The sequence below is a fragment of the Staurois parvus genome, unplaced genomic scaffold (assembly GCF_062004578.1).
Source record: "Staurois parvus isolate SC_StPar_1 unplaced genomic scaffold, SC_StPar_1.0 ptg000454l, whole genome shotgun sequence".
Taxonomy (NCBI): domain Eukaryota; kingdom Metazoa; phylum Chordata; class Amphibia; order Anura; family Ranidae; genus Staurois; species Staurois parvus.
In genome coordinates, this window is record NW_028318250.1 from 5920753 (window position 1) to 5945617 (window position 24865).

Genomic DNA, 24865 nt, shown 5'->3' on the forward strand with positions numbered 1-24865 from the left:
CATGTAAAGGCATGTGTCGCAATACTTTTGGCAATATAGTGTATATATATATATATATATATATATATATATATTCAACTATAATTTAGCTATGTTTATGTTTAAATGTTTTATATCTGACAGCATTATGAGTTTCTTAAAAGAGCACAAAAGAAGCAGTTTTCCTTCAAGCTTTCTCTCTCTCATTGAAACTTTTTTTTAAAAAGCATCCTTACAGTGGTATCAAATCCCAAAACAAAAAAATCTAATATATTGCAGCATACCATTTCTAAGTTGTGGTGACCACATTAGTTTTCTTTCTTTAGGTTTTCTTCCTTTATTTTCACCTATTTATCTGTCCAGTAAGTCTATTATTTTTTTAACTTTATTTAACAGATCAGACTATCCAGCAAACAAGGCAGTTAGACGGTTGAGACAAACAATTTAAAGCAGAACTAAACACTCCTATTCTTTACATCCAAGGAAGCTGACATCATAGCCTCTGTTTGATCTGGAGTTGTCATGGTACTACATGTATGTTTTGTCATGACACCAGACATTTGATGGCTTGACAGTTGGGTTGAGAGCACAAGCAACTATGCCGGTTATCATTCATGGCATGCCTTGAATGCACCTGTTTTTTAAACAGTTAACTCCATAGGTTTAGTGTTACTTTAACACTGGTAGAAGACTTACAATAGTCCATGTTTATTCATATAAAACTTTAATCCCAAAAGAAAAACAAAATGTTGATGTTACTGCTTAAAAAGTGTTAGCGGGAGTTTAGGACTTGCAGATGTTAGAGGATTTGCAGATGTCATTAAGTATATGAATCTACAATGCTCATGTGAATGAATGTTCGCCGAAAAAAAGAAATGGTATACCAGGTTCCAACATGTTTAGGGCAAATGGCTCACATATCCTTATTGCATGCTAACCCCTGACTTTACTGTACCAATTACCTATCTCAATAACCTTACCATTCCCTTTGGGATAAGTTTGTTACAGTTATTGTTACCCTATGTTTTTACAATCTGTTATTGTACACTTTAACAATTTGAAACAAATTATTCACAGGAAAAATTCTTATTATGTAAATTTCTTTATATGTAAACATCTAAGTTCTGTACTGAATTCCTTTCTATGCAAAACCCAGTTGTTCTTAAACTGGAGTTCCAGCGGTTTTTGTGTTTATTAAAGGTCAGCCGCTACAAAAACTGTAGCTGTTGACTTTTATTAAACACACACTAACCTGTCCCAGGATCCTGCGATGTTCTTACCTGCACTGTCCCTTCTCCCCTCCACGGTGCCGGCATCTTAACTGTGGGCACCAGGCCATGACAGGTTGCAGCTTCACAGCCTGGTGTCCACTGCGCATGTGAGAGTCATGCTGCATCTCCTAATTGGTCCAGCAGTCTTCTGGGACCTGGGAAAGTTCCCAGGAGACTGCGGGAGGGAGGAGGGGGCCAAACTTCCAGCTCACTTCGCCGCTGCAAACTGAGCCGTGAGTAGGAGCGGGTACCTGTCAAAAAAAGGTATCCGCCCCCCTCCCCCCAAATGATGCCAAACATGGCAGTGGAGGGGGGAGAGGCAAATAAGCAGAGCTTCCACCTTTGAGTGGAACGCCGCTTTAAGGTTATGGATGTGACAATGTAATTCACTTCTACTGGTCTATGAATAAGTGCTAGTAATGTGTTAGCTGTCTATGTTCTACCACTTCACCTTGGTTTTTGAATATTTATCAGTAAAGGTAGTTTGCATTGAAGTGCAGTCATCTACACATTTCCTTTTTTATATGTATCCCCGTGTGAACTGGACTGGCACTTAATCCCTTGCGGACCTATTAAAGGAGTGTTGATCTCTTCTCACACTTCTACTGGTGTTTGTAGTATTCTGCCTACATATTTTACCTAAAAAAGACATAATGAAAAATAAACATTTAACTTAATCCAAATAAGTTGTATTTAGCAGACTAAGGGAAGGCTAGATCCCCTGTCAGGTTTTTATTTCTGTTTGTGACTTTTGCAGATTATTGTTAGTAGGACAGGAAGGTATGATTAATCTCTCCAATAGAACCCTAAATTGAAGAAAAAGCAACAGCTCTAACCGTTCTTCCCTTAATCCAACACTATAAAAATAGTGTTTGGCTTTACATACAGTGTAAATAGATTCAATGATATTATAGAATCATGTTAATTAACTGCTTGAAAGAGAATATTAATATCAGTAACAGCTTACAAATAAAACTGTTAATCCAACAGGTTTTATAAATTAGTAATACAAGACAAAACAGCCCCAACAATACCAATAAAGAATATTCTATAGTCTTCTTTAAAGTGTCAATAATTAACAGTTTAATAGAAAAGTCAGTACTTACATTTTTAAATTGTTGTTTTGACTAACAAAGTAATTTAAAATTACATTAAATTGGATAATTTAGTTAACAAGTCATTTGAGATTTGAGTGATTTAATAAAGGAGTTTGTAAGAGTTTCAAGCATCTGATTAATTTAAGTAGATTTAAAGCAGGCCTAAATGAGAATAAAGGTGAACATTGCTTTACTGCATTACTGCATCCACATACAAATTACTCTAGTAAAACTCAACATTCGTACTACTAAGAAGACACTTCATCTAAACCTTTTCTGTTCTTTTATATTTGTGCTTTAGTATGTGAAATAAGCTTACCATTGCCAAATCAATGAGTTCATTCATAATGATTGGATAAAAAAAAACTGCTAAAATTCCTCAGATCAGACTGCTTGTGATCTGTAAATTAAAGGAAAATTTCAGAAACCTTTGTAAGTACTGTATAATCACTCTCCAATGTCCTAAAACTTAAGTGGTTCCAAAGGCTCAGGATTTTTTACCATAATGCATTCTATGAATTAAGGTAAAAAAAAACCTTCTGTGCCACAAGATTCCCCCCCCCCACACACACTTACCTGAGCCTGATCTCGATCCAGCTGTGCTCTCTCCTTCTTCTTGTGACATATTGATATCAGTCATTATCTCCTTCTGCTGTCAATCAAATCCTGTGATGAGGGAGCAGGAGGTAGGACCGTGCCGCACTCTCTCTGTATCTATAGATGTAGACAGGCTGGCTCGGGATTGAGCTTACACAAGTGCCCCCTAAAAAGTAATTTGCTATGGGGGCACTTATTGAAGAGATGAAGCTTGGAGTGCTGCAGGAGATCCCAGAAGAGGAGGAGCAGGGCCGCTCTATGCAAAACCATTGCAGAGAGCAGGTAAGTATACCATGTTTATTATTTAAAAAAAAAAAAAAAATTACAATCACTTTAAAGTAAAACTACAGCGCCCCTCCCCCCAAAAAAACATTTATTATTGCAGTTTAGATCTTAGAAGTGTTGGTTGCATTAGTTATCTTTTTAGGCATATTTCCCTTTATTTTCACCGGTTTATCCTGCCAGTAAATTGATTACTTTTCAACTTCATTTTACAGACCAAACTGTCCAGGATATGTGGCAGTTAGAGAGTTGAAACAAATTATATACAATAAAGGAGGTGCTTACAATGTTTAGCTTTTATGGATTTATATACAGTATAACCTTTATCCCAAAAGGAAAATAAAACTTTTGCTATAACTGCCTAAAAAGTGTTAACTGTTTTTGGCTTTAATTTGTTAGTCAAGTCCATCTAAATCTAAATGAAGAGATACTGTACGCGGAGTTAAATTTCATGCAATTTTCATAATTCTTTCTATGATGGAGATACCTTCATATTGAGAAATGGCAATCAGTTAGACACCAAACATGCCTGTATTGCAAGGTTCAGATGGTTAAAAAGATCTGTGTTATTTCTGTAACATCTTATCCAGGGACTAGAAAAGATGGCTGCATTTGCAGTTCTGAGCTCTACTATAGTGAGTCACTTTCTGAGAGCCAGTGACTCTGATACACCAAATTGGACTTACCCTGTAAGTGAATCCAACTCTGCATGGAAACAAAGCGCAGGCAACAGGCAAACTTTACTAAGAAGTACTTTTCACTTTTAATCCTGTGTATTTTACTGTTGCTTATTGTCTCTTTTGTAATTTTATTTTTGTAAAATGTTCTTGTGTTTTTTTCTTCAATGAAAGTAAAACAGATCCCAATTGAAGTCAATAGGAGCCAAATGTAAAAAAGAATCAAAGGCCATCTTTTAGGTGAGGGTGTGGTATACTGTAAATAATAATGACACAAAAATGCTGCAAGTGGTTCCTGCTAAAATATATACCAGACCCTGGATATCAAAGAAATCCCATGCAAAAAGGAAAAAAATGGCATATGGTCCCCTCCAAATTTCATATCTTGTATAAATTATAAGGGGGAACCTTACACAAAAACAAGTAAAAAAAACAAGAGCCCCCCCAAAAAAATCCACACCAAACTCTTATCCTAGCATACCAGCCCACTAGGAAAAGGGGGGAATATGTGCCCCTACTTGAACCATACCAGGAAGGTCCACAACATGGGGATACACCTTGCCAGTGTGGACCCTCTGGTAAATCAACTTTTGCCCTTGTTGATGATGAAAAGCGCCTCTTCCCCACAACCTTAACATAGTGGTTTCAGGGGTTTGTGGATGGGGGTAGATACCGTCCCCCATCTAACTGAATAAGAAGTACATAGTAAACAGTAGATAATGACACCACACTTTTGACAAGTCCTTAATTTTTTTTTAAAATGATGAACATTGCCCATCAACCCAATGAAAGAAAAATATCTACACCCTTGCTTGCACTGGATGACATTTTCTGGACCTACTACTGGCTACCTACTGGCTCCCACCACACTAACAAAAAGTTCAGCATTCACATGAACACGCAAACAGCCAAAGTTTGTTTTGAACTATTCAGACTGAACCCTGAGCTCTTCTCTACTAATCAAATATTAAAAAGCTTCTCTATGAAGTTCTGTTAAAAAGCCTCTATGAAGAAAACTACCTTATTAAACTCTTACATTCTGTATGGGTGTGGCAGATGTTTCTTTTAATAGGTCAAAATTGCAACAGCAGATGCTGTAAATGTGTGCATTTCAGTTAAAACACATGATGCCAGCTAGTGTTTGTGTGTAAAGGGTGAACTATTCCATTAACCTGCTGCGGTGATGATCACGTTCAATCTGCTGGCAGGAAAACCTCTGCCCAAGAAGGAATCTGAAGGTTTGGGTCATCAAACTTGGTTAACTATGTTGGGTACTTGTTTAATCTGGCATATAGGAGCCTTTAGTTTTACTTTAAGATTTGTAACTTCATTAAAACAAATCACTTCATTTCATTGATGTACAGTAAGTCCTCTACTCACGAACATTTGAGTTGCGAATTTTCAAAGATACGAACAACCTCCAAGTTGCAAATTTTCAAAGATGCAAACATGCATTCACATGTCAAATCATGAAAGTAGCTTATGTGTCTGCCGGACATTGTCAGCTGCGGGCACCCTCTGCCAAGAGCGCAGGGGCGGACTGACCATTTGGAAACTCGGGCACTGCCCGAGGGCCCGGGGTCAGTAGGGGGCCCCATGAGATGCCCCTGGTACCTTTTTCATAGGCTTTTTTGAGTTTGGGCAAGGACACAGGGGCCCCATGATCCCCTATTGAGGGCTAGGAGTCAGTATTGGGCCCCATGACATGCCCCTGGTACCTTTTTCATAGGCTTTTTTGAGTTTGGGCAAGGACACAGGGGCCCCATCATCCCCTATTGCCCAGGGGCCCCATGAGTTGTCAGTCTACCCCTGCACGAGCGGTTGTTCTGCTGTATATTTAACTGTATAGTACAATTGTGTACAGTAGTACAGTGTTGATTTCAAGCCTAGGATGTCTGAAAGCAAGCATAAAAGCAACGGTCTTGTCACTCCATGCCAGCCCCTGTATGTCAGCTGTTGCACTGTACTACTGTACCTTTCAAGATATTGTAAGATTAAACATCCTTTCTTTACAGTATTTTGTGTGTTTGTTTTTTATGCATTATTTGTGAGAACAGTATTATAAACCTTACTTTGTTGGACTTACAAACAAATTGGACTTATGAACGAACTCTCAGAACGGAACTCATGCGTAAGTAGGGGACTTACTGTATTTATATATTTTCACAATAATAACATTTACAAAAAGAACCCTTATTTTCATTTCTTATTTATATGTGCATGGGACTGCAATGTTTGCAGACTGTTCTTTCATCTGACTAATAAAACATTGCAATTATTATTTACATTGCAACCGCAAAGCTTCCTATAAAATCAATTAAGTAATTAAGAATAACAGCATGGGAACTGGATTATTGGAGTCATGGTCCAGTTACTTCACTGATTCTTTGAGAGATGCATTCAGACTTTGGAATGCGAAGACCAGGCTTTTGCATAAATTGTATGAACCAAAGATGATCGTTAAATAATTATTTTTACATCTTTTTTCACCAAATTGGTTAATATGGTGGGTGTTTTTATCTACTAAAAATAGGGATCTTTAAAAATAGGAAGCCATGCTCATTTTTAATCATTCTTTTCTTAAAGGATAGGATCACCTTTTGTAACATGTTATATGTTACACTCACATTCAGGGTGTAACAATGTTACTGTACGACTGGCCCCCACACCCCCTCTGATCCCCTGCTAGCTGTGCCATGCAAGGCTCCTCCTAACCTGGCCGCGTTATTCATTCCAATGGACCTGTAAATGGGAAACTACAAGTCTCGACAGCCTTTGTGGCTGTCGGCTTGTAGTTCTCAGTGAACTACCACGGCACTGTAGAGTTCTGTGGTAGTATATTGATTCTTCCTGTCAGTGTAAATCTGCTTGCTCATATGAGGTATGAGCAGACAGAGTACATTGTCAGTCTCTAGGAGACCTGCGTGGCACCTGAGATCTCCTGATCGCTGGTACAATCCTTTCCAGGATCCTAAAACAAAAATGAGTAAAAGCACATTTTTTTTTACCTGCAAAAAACATGTCTTTATTATTGTATAAAGTGACCAATGAATATATGGTTATATGATCACTAAATCACACCAAATGATGCTCTCAATGTATTATTGTATCAAATTAGCTGCCACTTTCAATGCTATGTCAAACGAGCTTCAAATGTTACCAGCCTCAGTATTAGTGATCAATAGCGGTGCATTATGTATATATAACACATTCAATCCTAATTATCAATCCCAGTGCATAATTCCTTGTCTTCATTGTTGTTCCTACAATGCAAACATATTGTGCACAAAATATTAAAAAAACTTCAAAAAACAATACAACAAAATATATGTGACTTCAAATTATAGTGCCCAAATTATATACACCATAAATAATAAGTCCCATGAAAATTAAATAGAAAAATTAAATAAGAAAGTCCAAAACAATCTTCCACAATGTAAGTCCTCTTTAACTGCGATTCCCAGTGAAAAATCTATTAAACCACGTGCTGTGCACTTACCATAACATAGATTTTAATCAGCCTTGTTACATAGATTTCAAATGTTGAGACCACCAGAACATAGCCTTTATTCTGCCTTGTTACATAGATATGAATGGTGCCAGGATCATAATAAATACTCCTCTCCATAGTTACATAGAAAGAGAAAAAAATGTGCTCCAATCGTGTATTACCCAAGGTAAACAACTTTAATAAGCCAAATATTGCACTTACAGCAATTAAAAATTAGGTAAGCCTTTAAAATATAGCCTTTTAGTGAGTCAGATACCACTGGTGCTCTCACCACCTCCAGATCTGCTGGACAGAATGCCGTCACGTCACTTCCGGTTACGGATCTGCGTCACACACTGACGCGTTTTGTCATATTAAGTCAGGATATGACGAAATTGCTGTAAGTGCAATATTTGGCTTATTAAAGTTGTTTAGCTTGGGTAATACACGATTGGAGCAAATGTTATTCTCTTTCTATGTAACTATGGAGAGGAGTATTTATTATGATCCTGGCAACCATTCATATCATGGGTGATTATTGGAGGAACCTCCCGGTCTCAACATTTGGAATCTATGTAACAAGGCAGAATAAAGGCTATGTTCTGGTGGTCTCAACATTTTGAATCTATGTAACAAGGCAGAATAAAGGCTATGTTCTGGTGGTCTCAACATTTGGAATCTATGTAACAAGGCAGAATAAAGGCTATGTTCTGTTGAGTGCACACCTGGGAGGGGGTGTATGGTGGGCACAGCACATGGTTTAATAGATTTTTCTCTGGGAATCGCAGTTAAAGAGGACTCACATTGTGGAAGATTTAATTTTTCTATTTATTCTATCTTATTTTTTCTATCTTATTGGTGTAAACATTTCAATGTAAATGTTTTTCAGCATAATTTTTAGCACATTGTATGTCAGCAGTCAAATTCTCATTGTTCATGTGCAATAACTTTTTTTGGGTTAAGTTTATGAAATGTTCCTAACCATAATTATTCACGCTATAGCATAATATTGGTTGCCATTATTACTTGTGATAGGATAATGGCTGGACTTGAATTTTATACTTGGATTTAGAAATGTAGTTAATGTTTGGGATTAGGAGTTTTCTTCAGTATAAGGATTGAGTTCCAAGGTAATTGTGAGGTAAACAGTAGATGAGGGTTTAACCATTTGTCGACCGCCCATAGCAGATATAATGCTTCAGGGTGGCCACGCTGTTCAGAATGACATGCATAGATGTGATTCTACGTTTCGTGGTCACTGGCTTGCCGCTTCTGCTTTGATTGGTCACAGCAGAAGCCTATCAGTGGGTGCCGGCCAATGAATGAGCCTGGCACCCGCCGATCGTCTAAGAGACTGACAGAACACAGCTTTGCCTATGTAAACAAGGCAGAGCTGTGTTCTGTCAGTGGCAATGTGCTGGAGAATCTAGCACATTACCTAGTGAAAACAGCACACACAGTAAACATTACACATAGCTAGGTACACAGCTAACCCCTTGATCACCCTAGATGTTTAACTACTTCCCAGCCAGTGTCATTAGTACAGTGTCAGTGTATATTTTTGGCACTGATCACTGTGTTAGTGTCACTGGTTCCCACAAAGTGCCAGTTAGTGTCAATTATTGTCCGATGGTCCACTACAATATCGCAGTCACACTATAAGTCACTAATTGCTGCCATTACTAGTAAAAAAATAAAATAAAAATTTCAGTATATATACCATAGTTTGTAGATGCAATAATTTTTTCTCAAACCAATCAATATGCGATTATTGGGAATTTTTTAACAAAAATATGTAGCAGATTACATATTGGCCTAAATTTATGAAGCAATTTGATTTTTTTAATTTTTTATTGGGTATGTTTTATAGAAGAAAGTACAATTTATTTATTTTTTCAAATTTCTCAGTCTTTTCTGTGATTATCATATAAATTAAAAACCCGGAGGTGATCAAATAGCACCAAAAGAAAGCTATATTTGTGGGGAAAAAATTACATACATTTCTTATTTTTTTATATACCGCATTGCATGACCGCACAATTGTCAGTCAAAATAATGCAGTGCCATATCGCATAAAATGGCCTGGTCAGGAAGGGGGGTAAATCTTCCAGAGGTCAAGTAGTTTAGCTTTAGTTTATTAGTTAGGTTTAAAAGAGATATTGAGGGTAAAGTTAGTCTGACGTTTTTACTTGGTTAACTAATTTGTAAGGTTCAGGGTTTTTTTTGGATTGTGATACATTAACTGTTCAGGTGAGTTTTGTGTGCATGATGGGGGCTGCGTCAATGCGTTTTTCTAGTTAAGAGCAGAGATAGGAGATAGGTGCATTTACCCAGAGAAAAGCAGCAGGAGTCAATGCGTTTTTCTAGTTAAGAGCGGAGATAGGAGATAGGTGCATTTACCCAGAGAAAAGCAGCAGGAGTCAATGCGTTTTTCTAGTTAAGAGCGGAGATAGGAGATAGGTGCATTTACCCAGAGAAAAGCAGCAGGAGTCAATGCGTTTTTCTAGTTAAGAGCGGAGATAGGAGATAGGTGCATTTACCTGTGAAAGTAGAGAAGGCATAATTAGACTGCTGTGTTTAACTGCTTCGCACTCCTTCAACGCAGTACTCAATCAAAAGCAGCACCCCCATCAGAGACTGCCTAGATTGTAAGTTCGAAAGAGCAGGGCCCTCAATCCCCTCATGTTTTGCATTGTATTGGTATTGTTGTCACATGTTCTGTCCCCCTTTTTAATGTACAGCACTGAGCGAACTATTGGCGCTTTATAAATCCTGTATAATAATAATAATATAGTAAGAGCATCAGTGTCATGTATCCACAGACAATGTAACACCACAACTGTAGCTTTGATACTCCTGCACCTAAGCTAACTGTTCCAATGTTCAAAAGCCATAAAACACATTCCACACACTCAAACTGGTACTAATCCAAACATGGTACATCTTTGTAATGCATATAGCATGTTTAAAAGGAGGAAAATATATCTTGTTTATATTGACTAGAAGCCAAGCTCTTAAAGTCAAGGCAGACCCTGGGCTAGACTTATAGATTTTATGTGATACTGTACTCGCCTCTTATTAGTCTTTTTTTAGAAGACACTGAGTCTGATCTTAATAATGGATGAAATTGTGTATCCTTTGAAAGGCTTTTTCTCCTACAGATGCATTGACTGAAACCATCCTGTGCACACAGGGAGCATCCCTCCTGCTTTATTGCTTACTTAGAACTTACATGGTTCTTCTGTCAAGATGAGGCATAGCAAGACGGCAGCTAAGCAAACAATCCATATCTCATTAGCGCAATAAAAGGAGATGTTGTATATTCTTTATTTATTTATTTCATTTTTTTGTATTATATTTGCAGTAGGAATAATATGAATTCTGAACAGTATGTTCAGTGAGGTGTCATTTGCAAGCACTGAGGTGCAAAATAGCTTGCAATCTTGAAAGCAGTGTTTAGAATATTTTATGGCTAATAATTTCTCTGTTAGATAACACGCATTCTATTCATAGTGCTGCAATCACCATAGTACAACTATCTGCAAAAGAATGTTCCTTCAGATTTTTATTCTTTCATGTCCTTTCCTTGAAAAAGTAACTACAGCGTGTGTGTGTGGGGGGGGGAGGTTAATATGGGATCCATGAGTGTGGATTTGGAAACTGAAAAAAATGACTTAATACTTACAATGACTATCAAACATTTTCTTTAGTTTTCACCCTAATGGAACAGTTGTGGAACTTCAATTTAATAGGCATACGTCAAATCAGCAGTTGTAGCAAATCTGTTCTTCATCTTTAACACACTTAACATCTGTGGCCCTAACCTTAGATTAAGGAAATAACTTCAAAACTGAGATGGCAAACTGTAAGCCTTAGCTCCATTTCTATAACTCAGATTTTGAGTATCTCTTCACAGTTTATAGAAATGATGTTTATTTATTGTAGAGGTATACAGTGTGGATAGATTTTTCTCCTACCTGATTTTTGGGTTTGGATGCACTGCTATCCTTGTATTTCACTGGACAACAATAGCATTTCATTGACACCAGTCTGCTTGAAGTTAGCTAGTCAATGTAGATATTAGATGTGCCCTACTCTGCGCGCTGGATAAAGTGACAGTACAATCTGCAGAGTAAAATGTGCAACCACAAAAAAAAACAAAACAATTCCACTGCTGCTGCAAATAAAAAAAACCTAAAATACTATAGCACAATCCTAAAATACTGTAGATTAGAATTCATTGGAAAGTAAACATTCCAAGGTATTTGCTAAGGGGCATGGTGAGTATTTTTCAGATTTCATTTGTTGCCACCAGTTTTTGGAAAATGAAGAAAATGAAAATGTATTTTTTACTTTTTTTTCTTTTTTTAAAACCTTGTGACAAAGAATGGTATCTGCAAACTACTCACCATGCCTCTTATCAAATTCCTTAGGGTGTCTACTTTCCAAAAAGGGTCATTTGGGGGGGGGGTGCTTTTACTATTTAAGGGCCTCCTAAACTGTGATAAGTAGTGAGGAAGTGACATGGGGAAATATGCCCTTTGAATGCCTGAAGGTGGTCATTGGATTTTGGGGGCCTGAATGTGGCTAGGCTGTAAAAATAGTCTCTTACATGTGGCACCCCATACTCAGGAGAAGTATCAGAATGTGTTTTGGTGTGTTATTCCACATATGCCCATGAAATGTGTGAGAAATATATCATCAAGTGACAGCTTTGTGTAAAAAAAACAAACAGTGGTGATCAAATACCAGCAAAAGAAAGCTGTATTTGCATGAAAAAAGGATAATAATTTTGTTTGGGTACAGCATTGCATTACTGCACAACTACCAGTTGAAATAGCACACAGCCGAATAGCAATAAATGTCTATAATCTGTAAAAAATTAAAGATGTATATACTTACCTATTTTCAGCCCGCTCTGGTCTGATCACATGACCTTGCTCACCTGTGTCAGCCAAAGGCTGCTGCAGAGAGGAGGAGGGCCTGCTGACAACAGCTGGGACATGGGAGGTTATGGGCGATGTCACCGCTCCCGTCTCTCCCAGTTGTCGGGCACTTTCTGAATTCCCCTGCAGGTCCTGCTGACTGATACAGGAAACCTATGTGAGCAGACCGGTGCAAGCTGAAAATAGGTAAGTACATACATCTTTTTTACACAGATTATTCAGCATAAGTGTTGGGAGGGAGCATTTTTTAAAGACTAGTTAGGTTTCTGCTGGAATTGTACTTTACCTTTTTTGCATTTGATTGTGTCTGCCTTTGTTCATTTTCATAGTGCTGATGGGAATAGTAGTTTATGCAAGGAAGATAAGAATGCTTATGTGTTTACAGAAAATTATAAGAATATGGGCAAAGCAATGAAAAGAGTTTTGTGAATGGAGGATGCAGTCTTTTCATTCATAAAGCTGTGTTTGGTGCTTTTTAAAAAAAAAAAAATCAGCACCAGGGACAGAACTTACAATGCTATGTTTATTGAAATCTTCAGTCCTCTGCCCCCCAGAGACCCTTATGACTGCAATCTTCTGGTGTTATGCCCCTCGGTGAATGGAGGATGGGCAAAAGAATGAAAGATTTTATCGTATAAATTCCTTGTTTCTTGTTTAAATATCATATCGGTGTCACAAAGTAAAGAATCAAAGATTATATTTTTTCAGTGGAGTCATAGACAGCATTAAAAAGGTGGCAAAGATTGCATTCCTTCACCACTGAATAAAAAACTAAGGCTTAATCTGAAATTGGGCTTTTAAATCATATACCAATCAGATACCATCTCACTCTATATATTGCTAAAGACATGCATTGTTTCAAATAATATTATACTTTTTAAACGTGTATATTTCAATTTTTATTGTATTATCATATTATAAAAATGTTCAGTCTTTGCCAATGAATAATCTTTGTGACGAATAAGGGAATAGGGCTGCTCTTGTGTGCAATGTGATTGGCAACAGACTGATCCAAGTTCAAAATTCCCATCCAGTAGTAGATTGAAGCAATGGGTGCTATATTTTTCATTGCCAGTAAAATGCTGGAGTAAAGACAAGAAGTGCAATAATTCTATTATGAATTCCAGTCAGTGGAAAAACCTGCATTTGCGCTGGATGAGATTCTGGAATCAGGAAATGTTTTAAACACTTAATTTGATGCACAAGAAGATAGCTGGTTGCCGTATTGCTGTGTTATTGTCGTAGCAATGAGAAATGATTTACAACATGACATAATTTCTCCTTTTTGTTTTAATTTTAGTTATCCTACTGGATTCCAAAGAATCACAGGCCGAGCTGGGCTGGACTTCACATCCATCTAATGGAGTAAGTGTTGCATTTGATGGGTTGACATGTTGATGGGTGGTTTGCTGAACTTAATGTGGTTATAGACAATTAATAATCATCATATAGCATTAACTAGTGACCTGAGCAAACCAAGGATAGATCTAGTGTCGGCGCCACTGATTTCAATGGACAACTCATTATAGCATATGTCCTCTTACATAAATAGTTGCATTCAACCAATTGTTTCATTATCAGTCTTTGCAAACATTTAATTATTACATTTGATATAATAATAATTCATATTTTGCAATTCCTTAAGGTATGTAGACCGCGTTTTAACCACATAACTAATTATCCACAAACTGGTTTAAAAATCAAATTTATTTATACGCATGCTTCTTGACTCAACTATACATTGGGTTGATTTACTAAAACTGGACAGTGCAAAATTTGGTGCAGCTCTGCAAAGAAAGTCAGCTTCCAGATTTTATTGTCAAAGTTTAATTGAACAATCAGAAATCAGAAGCTGATTGGTTACCATGCACACCTGTACTAGATTTTGTACTCTCCAGTTTTAGTAAATCAACTCCATTATGTATTGTCACTATTTTATGCAAAGTATGCTATAAGAAGGACTATCTTTACCATTAGGAAAGGTGAGAATTTTGTCTCATGCAGCAACTATGGGCAGCATGAAACAAATTTCTCACCACTCACCTTGATGCACTGAGGAAACAGTCCAAGGATGCATCCAGCATTACAGATGATTGTAGAACCAATACTAGAGAGGGACTTAGCGTAGGGGCATAGTTTAGTGTTTGGAATAGAAGTAGAATTTTGGTGATGCCTACAGCCACAATAAAAAAAAGTAAAGTCCTCCATACAAGTAATAGAATAAGCAGCAGTGTGATACAATACACAGGCATCCTTAACACAAGGAGCTGTACTGCAAAAAACTCTACTGCCTTACTCTTTTTCAGAATTTCTTGAATTTCTAGATATACAGTGAAAATCCCATACATACGTCAGGAAACTTTGTCATAATAAAATGATTTTGACTTTGTCAAATAAATATGAACAAAAATTGATTTAAAGGTATATGATATATAAGGAAGTGCAAATCTTCACCCCCTTCAATTTAAAACATACCCTATAATGTGTAGGGTTAAATATACTAGCTGCATTCAGTTGATTTAATGTATGTAACTCTGCTGGTACTTGTCACCATTAACCCAGATGAACCTAAACTGCTCTAGAATCTCTTCTTCTCAAGATAAGCTTCTTTTTATAGTCTTCACAGACAGAAGGTTATGACAAATACTTTGAGATGCCTCCAGGGTATACATAAAGTTCAGAAGGTGGTATTTCCAGAGAGAACATTTTATGGGAAGCTGCACAGGGATGCGATCAGCACGAGTATAATGCAGTATTTCTTTAGAGAAAATGTAGACCTACAAAATAGCTTGTAATGCCAGGTAGTTATTTTTGGTTTCCTATTCTACCTAGGCAAATTACAGAGAGCTAACAGGAACTACTAAGAAAGAACATTTGTAATTTACTTTGAAAAATAGGGCACAACACAATCACAAATATGTGATTTCACTGCGTAAATGTTGAACAAAAAAAGGCTTCATGGCTTCATCAATTCCTATTAAAAATTGGAGAAACCACAGAGTCTTTAACACTGTCAATGTGCCATATCATAGTTTCATAGTCTGGATTCAGTACCATATTTAGTACATTTAGTATAAGATATGTTCACATAATTGTTATCTGATATACAGCAAAGCTCTCTCACAATAATGGACCAGACTAGGAGTGAATATTGACTTTAGCATATAAGACTTACATTTTGCTAACTTCACAGCATGATAAACAATTAGCGCTGGTTTACTTAGTGGTAATGACTTTGGGGTAGTTTTACTAAAACTGGTGCTCTCAGAATCTGGTTCAGCTGTGCATGGTAGCCAATCAGATTCTAACCTCACCTTGTTCAATTAAGCTTTGACAATAAAACCTGGAAGCTGATTGGTTTCTATGCAAAGTTGCACTAGACTCTTCAGTTTTAGTTAATAACCCCCTTTGCAATACTGAAGATGTGACCAATTACTACTAGGTATACCATTACCTGGATAAATGAGAACCTTCACAGACATTTACATATACAGTCACCATTTTGTATTTTTTCCTGCTGTAAATATATATAACTTTTCTAGACAAAAATAAAGTTATGGAAAAAACAGTCCCCTCGGGAAAAATGAGGATCACAACTATTACCCTCAAAATGTAGCAGACTGGTCATTACTTTTAATGGAATGTTTACCTCAGTGAAAGTAAAATTCTCGCTTATGCCATCTTATTTTCAATCTAAAGTAACATGACCACCACATTATTAGGTCTATACTTTTAACTAAATGAAGCTAAAATTAGATATAATATACTATTATTGTTATTATACAGGGTTTATATAGCGCCAACAGTTTGCTCAGCGCTTTACAAAAGGGAGACGATACAGCAACAATACAGTTCAATACAAGAGGGTTAGGAGGGCCCTGCTCCTTGGAGCTTACAATCTAAGAGGGAGAGGCTGGTGGTACAAAAGGTAGTAACTGTGGGGGATGAACTGATAGGAGAAATAGAAAATTTGGTTATTAGCTGAAGTCAGGATAGGCTTCCCCAAAGAGGTTTTCAGAGATCACCTAAAATGGGCAGAGTTGGCAATAGTCGGATAGATTGGGGTAGAGAGTTCCAGAGGATGGGGGAGGGTTCTGAAAAAGTCCTGGAGACAAGCATGGGAGGAGGAGACAAGGGCGCTAGAGAGCAGGAGGTTCTGGGAGGAGCAGAGAGGACAGTTTGAGTGATATTTGGAGACAGGATTGGTGTGATATAATATGGGGCAGAGTTATAAATGGCTTTATATGTTATTGTTATTGTTCTGAATTTTATTTATTGGGAAATGGGAAGCCAGTGGAGGCTTCCCATTGCCCAACAACAGGTAGTAACCTGTATAGTCAGGGAGTCACTTGTATAGTTTAGAATACTCAAGATGGCCCACTGACTCTCCCTCCACCAATCTCCCAAACAATGGTAGCTATAGGTCAGAGGTGTGACAGGTTACTACCCAATGATTCATTTTAGGTCTATGAGAGATTACAGAGCTTTTACCAAGGTAGTAAGGTAGTGAATGAAGGGCTGTATTCTATGCCACCTCAAGTTCAAGTTGTCTACTCAATAATTTGCAAGAGAAACATAAAATGAAGAGTGAGTTAACCTCATGAATCTTACTATCCTATATATATATATACATATATATATATATATATATATATATATATATATATATATATATATATATACGCTTTTCTATGCTTTATATTTGAGAACTTTAAAAAGAACTGCATTGATCAACAGGTGAAATAGATTTCTCACTATTTAAACATGAGCTTTGCTGAAAAAATTATCACTATATCTGTGGTTTTCTTAAACAGAACCAGTAAGTAATGTGAATTTTTCTTCTGCTTCTCTGGACTTGTATTGTTGCAATAGTGTAGACATGTGTTGTAGAGTGGACTTGAATTGGCGTAGTAGTATATATAAATATAACATATAAATACGAAATGTAAATAATATTTATATAAATAAAATAAAGCCTAACTCAAATTCGAAAAGTTCCACAGCTGCTGTGCTATATCGTAAATAGATATAAACGAAAAAGTATTACTGAGGCACAGAGCTACTAAATATTAGGTAATACCAAATCATAAACAAATAAATCCATGGGAAAATACAATGCAAAATCAGTAAAACATTAATATACATTTAAATAAATAGGTCACAAATACAATGTTCCCAAATAATCATGTGTCTTCTATTTTTTGTACATGATAACCTTAACCATTCTGATAATGAATCATAAAATGTACTAACAATATATGTAACTAATAGCAACCAACATGGCTTATTGCCTTCTGTGTGTTTTAATAACTTCACCACACATGAAATATGAGTAAGCCAGTCTGGATTCTGTGACTGTCAATATTTCAACAGTGCAGTAAGTGCTGACCAGAATAAGTGGAAACAGCCATTCACTGTAACCAATAGCAACACATTATAATTTCAACGAAGATCCACCACAGCATGCTGAAAATCAATAACACTCTCCATGTGATTTCTTTCTGTGCCCACCTTGTATGGGTTGACTCACTAGATTTTATTGACATTTATATTAATAAAAGGTCAAATAGCATCTAATTTGGGCTTTGCAGCAACTCCTTCCATCAACTTGTCCTCTTTAGAAATGTTATACCATCAGTGCTCCTCATTATTATATTAGAAAGAGAAGAGAGAGATTTTCCATACTATAAACAGCTTTCTACATGATGTTTTTATCAAATGGGACCAAGAACCTGTTTTCTGTAAAACATGATCAGAATTGATATAAAGAAAAAGACAATTAAGATGTTGGAGCAGTAACAGTATAAAAGAAAGCAATTAGATCACATAATAAAATAGGAGACGGTAAGGAAGAAACACAAAGGGGTGAGCAGCATCAAATGAATAAATAGACTTCTCCTTCTTGTTTATCACTAATTTTACCAAGTAGTGCAGGGAAATTGAGAAGATTTGTATTAAACAGTGGCCTGTCCTTCAAAGGAGTAAGGTAAATTATGCTACAAAAAAAAAAAGAATTATTTATAGATAGATTATATAAAGTATAAGGAAGCATAAGAAAAGGATATAAACTCATAAACAAGTTAGTGCAGGCATGCCATTAAAAATATGGGATCTATAACTTTCCTAAAAATATACAAATTGGTTTTAATATTTTTAAATAAGAGTTTTAGGTCTAGTGGGTGAAACCCACTGGGACAAAAAGGAAATCAACGTCACATTTGATGAGTCTTGCATTATTACAATGAACAAGGTAGATTTAGATTCTTACAGATACCCATTCCTGATTTTTTTTTATTTTAAACACTTAAAACTTGGTGAATGTAAGTGAATGCCACAGACATTCAGTTTTCACTGTCTGAGTCTGCAATCTGTAATAAACTATTACATTCTCAGATGTTCCCATTCTATTAAATGTTTTTTTTCTCCATTCAAGCCATCTGCATGCAAGCATTTTCTTATTCTTATTTATTTTTTCTTAGTGGGAGGAAATTAGTGGTGTTGATGAGAACTACAAGCCCATTCGTACTTATCAAGTGTGCAATGTCATGGAGCCTAATCAGAACAACTGGCTACAAACGGGCTGGATTCTGCGGCGGAATGGGCAAAGGATCTTTATTGAGATAAAATTCACTCTGAGAGACTGCAACAGTATTCCTGGAGTTGTGGGGACATGCAAGGAAACCTTTAACCTTTACTATATTGAATCTGATTATGATCTGGGGAAAAACATCAAAGAAAGCAAGTACGTAAAAATTGACACCATTGCAGCTGACGAAAGCTTCACTCAAGGGGATCTAGGAGAACGTAAAATGAAACTGAATACAGAAGTCAGAGAGATTGGACACCTGAACAAAAAAGGTTTTCACCTGGGATTTCAGGACGTTGGGGCCTGTGTTGCCATAGTCTCTGTACGTGTCTATTATAAAAAGTGTCTCTCCACAGTGCAGAACCTGGCAGTATTTCCGGACACAGTGGCAGAGGCAGCCTTTTCAACACTGGTGGAAGTTAGGGGGACTTGCGTGAATAACTCTGAAGTAGACTTGGATAATCCACCCAGGATGCATTGCAGTGCAGAGGGGGAGTGGCTGGTCCCAATTGGAAAATGTACTTGTAGTGCTGGCTTTGAAGAAAAGGAAGGTAGCTGTACAGGTAAAACTCAGTTTAAAGTTTCTATAGATTCTCTTGACTGACAATGTATTTCTGGTATAATTACAAAAATCAAAGTGCAAGTGAATGTTACATTTCGGTAGCTGATTAGAGACGTTACAGATGATTCAGTAAAATAAAAAAAGATCAATTGCTATAGAACATATCTGCACTGTATACCTCTGTTGATTAACCATTGTCTACAATGAGATATATATACATACATTTATATGTATATGCAGGCTTGTTCATAAAGTGTTTAAACAGGTTTTACCACTAAAACTTTCCAAATGCTAGTAAGGTGCACAATGGGATTTCTTGCAGCTTATATCTGTTGTCGTTACCATATCTCTCTGCAGTTTAAACTGGGACAATTGTCTATATCATTTGTTTAAATTACCAATTTGGCTAAAAATCAGACACCAAGAGTTGAGTGTACCAATCCTTATTCTAGTTTTGGTGCTCCAATAATTATCAAAATATGCTGGCTTTAATTGCTTCAGCTCAATACTAAACTCTGCTTAGTGTCACACCTAATTTCCACACCATTTACCAATCCAATGCCAGATCATTAAAAGTTTGGTATTGAATTAAAACACACATCCCAGTATTAAGTCAAAGAAATCACATTCTGGAGTACAAGAGCAGTGCACCAAAACTATTTTGCGGATTGATATGGTACTTTTCAGGCACACTTTGGTGACAGCTCATCTAGTTTATACTCTTAATGCTGAACTGAAATGAAAAATCTATCCTTGCAGTGGGACTTCTCCGCCTTGGAAGTGTTAAATGCTTGTTTTTGCCTAGGGTATCCATAAAAAGCACTTTTGCCTACCTTTTACCTCCCCCAGCAAATGACATTCACCTCTTTTTTCTGAAACTCTGGGTTGTGAATGGGACCTTGGCACCATTACTTAAAATGTAGGGCTATTGGTCATGCATTATACATTATGACATCAAAACTGTGACTGCTGGTTGGAGCACCAAAGAGAAGAGGGAAACAGATGTATGGAAAGAGGAGTCTGCAGTTGTGATGTATAAAGTGAGTAAAAGTGCTTTTTACGGGTACCCTAGACAATCGCAAGCATGTACCCTAACCCAAGCCTTATTGCAAAGGTAGATTTTTTATTTTCTGGTAGTTAAACTTTAAGACAGGTGACAGGTTCATTTTAAGCTGTCAGTTAACTCTTGGTGTATATTATTGTAATTTGCGGACTCTGTTTTGCAAGTTTTTTAATTCTCCACTAATTATTATTTTTTTTGCAGATGTTATGATATAGAAAATGTGCACTTTTATTATATAGCATATTTTCACATTCCAAAGGTCTGCAGTGATTTGTGCACAAATATTAACAGTATATCTAGTAAACTGACTATAATTGCCTTATTTTGTTGGACATTTACATGCATTCTGCAGGGTAGCATAAGCAATGTCAATGACAAACAAACATTAAAGTACGATACTACAGGCATACACACATACATGCACTTACGTGTCAGGGCAGTATCGTATTTGAACTATTACAGATATTCATGGTTGTTGTAGATACTACAGATGCAGTAGGCAGACATGCACAAATATGTATGTGTCATGTGTTATTACTTACCCAATAGGCAGCTGAATGTAGCATATATGTCCTGCATGAAAGCTAATTGTGTCCAGTATAAGATGACTGGGTATCAGCCAATATTGTCTGAAAATATTGTGTAATTAATTTGCATGTTTATAAAATAACTGTAATAGTGTGGGATAATAATGAACGTTATATGAATCGCTTTCTATCAGAAAATATGTAATGTATACTTTCAACTGCTTAGTCCTTTTGAGGTAGTAACTAAACATTGGTATAAACTTTAGTTTAGTCTTAATGATCAGATATAAAAGAGAAATAAAAATCTGCTCTGCCATAATTGTTCCTTGTTTTCTACCACTAGTTAATCCAATGGGTACATTAACTAATGCATTGCTAGTTATTATTATTATGGATTTTAACCGTTTTTTCAAAGACTTACAGAAAATGAGATGTGGTCTTCTCTGAATGATAACAGTTTAGTACATCAGGTGTACAGTGTTCTATCCTGCTGACTGTAGGGCTGTGAGAATGCAGCCTAACTTTTAAAAATTACTTACCCAGTGCTTGTGGACACCAGACTTTTCTGCACCAGTAATGCCCCAGGACATAGTACAAGACTAAAGAATGTGCTAAGAATGTGCTGTAACTTGGAGGAATCCACTGTAAAAGTGCATTCTACCAGAAATAAAACACAACCCACTCTCTTTTGTTACCAGTTTATTAAAATGAATTAATTAAAATTACTGCATAGGGTCTTGAGAGAAGAAGGTTTCTGTCTCCCTCTTTAGAAAGCTTGCTCAATGGTCATAAGTTTACACTAGGAATTTTAGTTTGACTAAATCTAATAACAATTCGCTGTACTCATGACTGTATCAAGGGATTCTAGAAGATTCCCATTGTTTGGCTACAAGAAAGATTCCAGATTAGTATGGTTCCAAAGAACACATTGTGACCACAATAGTTACTTTGAATTAATTAAGTATGGAATGGCAGCATAAATATATATATCTATCTATATATATATATAGATATATATATATATATCTATATATATATAGTTGTGTTCAAAATAATGGCAGTGTGTTTAAAAAGGTGAGTAAAGCTCAAAATCCTTATAATTGCTTTTAATTCCATACACGCAAATGCATTGGAAACGTTGTACAGTCTATTCCAAATCAAAACATGAAGAAAAATGTTTCAAATTTGTTATCACTTTTCATAAAGTGAAGAAAAATGAATATTAGGCTGTTCAAAAAAATAACAGTATCTGGATTTTCTTTACAAACTCAAACATTTACTGTATAAACTGAAAAATGCTTGAAGATTTAGCTGTGAATCACTGAACTAATATTTAGGTGCATAACCACTGTTTCTATGAACTGCTTTACATCTGTGTTATTTGGAGTTGACCAACATCTGGCACCTGTGAACAGGTATTCCAGCCAAGGATGATTGCACTACATTCCACAATTCCTCTGCATTTCTTGGTTTTACCTCAGTAACAGAAATTTTTATGTCACCCCACAAGTTTTCTATTAGATTAAGGTTTGGGATTGGGCTGGCCACTTTATAATGTTAATCTTGTTGGTTTGCAACCAAGATGCTGCTTGCTTACTGGCTTATTTGGGATCGTTGTCTTGTTGAAGTACCCATTTCAAGGGCATTTCCTCTTTGGCATAAGGCAGCATGACCTCTTCAAGCATTTTGATGCATTCAAATTGATCCATGATCCCTGGTATGTGATAAATAGGCCCAACACCATAGTATGAGAAACATCCCCATATCATGATGCTTGCACCACCACGCTTCACTGTCTTCACAGGGTACTCTGGCTTGAATTCAGTGTTTGGGGGTCGTCTGACAAACTGTCTGAGGTCCCTAGACCCAAAAAGAACAATCTTGCTTTCATCAGTTCACAACATGTTGTGCCATTTCTCTTTAAGCCAGTCGATGTGTTCTTTGGCACATTGTAACCTTTTCAACACATGTTGTTTCTTTCAACAATGGAACTTTGAGGGAACTTCTTGCCGATAGCTTGGCTTCACATAGGCGTCTTCTAATTGTTACAATACACACAGGCAACTTTAGACCATCTTTGATCACCCTACAGCCGATCACTGGCTGAGTCTTTGCCATTTTGGTTAGTCTTCGATCCATTCGAATGGTAGTTTTCCTTTTTCTTCCATGTCTTTCTGGTTTTGGTTGCAATTTTCAAGCGTTTGAGAAAATTTTAGCTGAGTAGCCTATCAGTTTATGCACTTCTTTATATGTTTTCCCCTTTCCAATCAACTTTTTAATGAAAGTACGCAGTTCTTCTGAACAATGTCTGGAAGGACACATTTTACTCACAGATTTTCAAAGAGAAATGCTCTATATCCAGCATGTACAACATTTTCTATCTTCGTCCTTAAATAAGGGCCACCTGTTTTTTCACAGCCTGACTAACTGAACTCCACACCGCTATTATTTTGAACATGCCCCTTTCAATTAATGACTCAGTTACACAGAATCAGCAGCATCCATGCCATGAATGTTGGGTCTGTTGGTTTTCTATTACTCTACTACACCTATTAGTAAATTATTTGCCATGTAAAAATACAATTCATACCAAAAACAGTGACTGATCTGGTTAGTGATGTCTGACTGCTGTTATTTTGAACACAACTGACTATATATATATATATATATATATATATATATATATATATATATATATTACTTTGCAAATGAAATTTCACTTTGCAAGCTTTTTTTACAATAGTTTAATTAAAGCAGTGAAATTCACTCAAAATTCATTCAAGGCAAAAATAAATAGTATTTTGCTTGCACTTAATTAGCCAGCTGAGCTTCACTAAGCTAACAGAAAAATTAAAATTCCCTTGCAAATTGAACCCCATATAGCCCTAAAGTCCTATTGGTAGGATTGATTTACTAAAGGCAAATATACTGTTCACTTTGTAAGGGTAGATGTATATTCTAAGGGAATTTTCCCCAGAGTTTAGTAAATGTGCAAAGAATACCCAATTAGTGTAAAGGAAAAAAAACTGTATGTTTGCTTGCACATGATTGGATGATGGATATCAGCAATGCTTGACCTCATTCATTAAGCTCTAGGGAAAAGTGAACAGTCTAGTTGAATTTACTAATTCAACCCCTGCATCTCTCTTAGTGGAGTAGAGCTCTTAGTACTGTAAGAGATTTTGTTACATATACTGTTAAAGAGGTTTTCTGTCAGACATGAAGGAATGATGCGCATGAATTTGTTTTACTTTAAGAAAAAACTGTTGAGTGTAGTAGAGAGTGTTGTGTTTTATTTCTAATAAAGCTTATTTTTTACCATGTATCTTTTTTTAAAATAACGTTTTACTGCAATGGTGAGCATGTAATAGAATACTTTACTATTTCAAAGGAAGAAATGATAGAATTGCTAAGGAGTTCTATGGCCAAAGCACACAATTAATTTGAGAAAATCAGCATTGTAATAGCAATACAAACAAACAATATACCCTAATTAGTAAACTTTTAAATTAAGTTGTGAGTGCTTCCTGTATGCTGGCCATCTCTTTCATCAACCTCTACTTTGCTCATTCATTTGTTTTAATTTTGATTTATAAGGATTACATATCCCATGCTACTTTGCTGTTTGCTAACTGTGGTGATGTGGTATGTTTTCTGTACTAACTCTGCCTCCTAAAACTCCTTCTCTCAGTTCCTCTGTATTTCAGACAGCAGGCTCTGTGAAATGTGTGACGCAATAGTGCATATTCACAAGGTATAGTGAATATGTGTCACTGCATTGAAGGATG

The 24865-nt window shown here is 36.4% G+C and overlaps 1 protein-coding gene across 1 annotated transcript in view; it reads left to right on the forward strand.

Moving 5' to 3' along the window:
• EPHA10 (EPH receptor A10) overlaps positions 1-24865 on the forward strand; it is an 861867-nt gene that overhangs the window by 83619 nt on the left and 753383 nt on the right. The window contains exons 2-3 of the mRNA XM_089688795.1: positions 13640-13704; positions 18819-19488. Of these exons, the coding sequence (XP_089544921.1) occupies positions 13640-13704; positions 18819-19488 (735 nt within the window). The remainder of the gene's footprint in view (positions 1-13639; positions 13705-18818; positions 19489-24865) is intronic.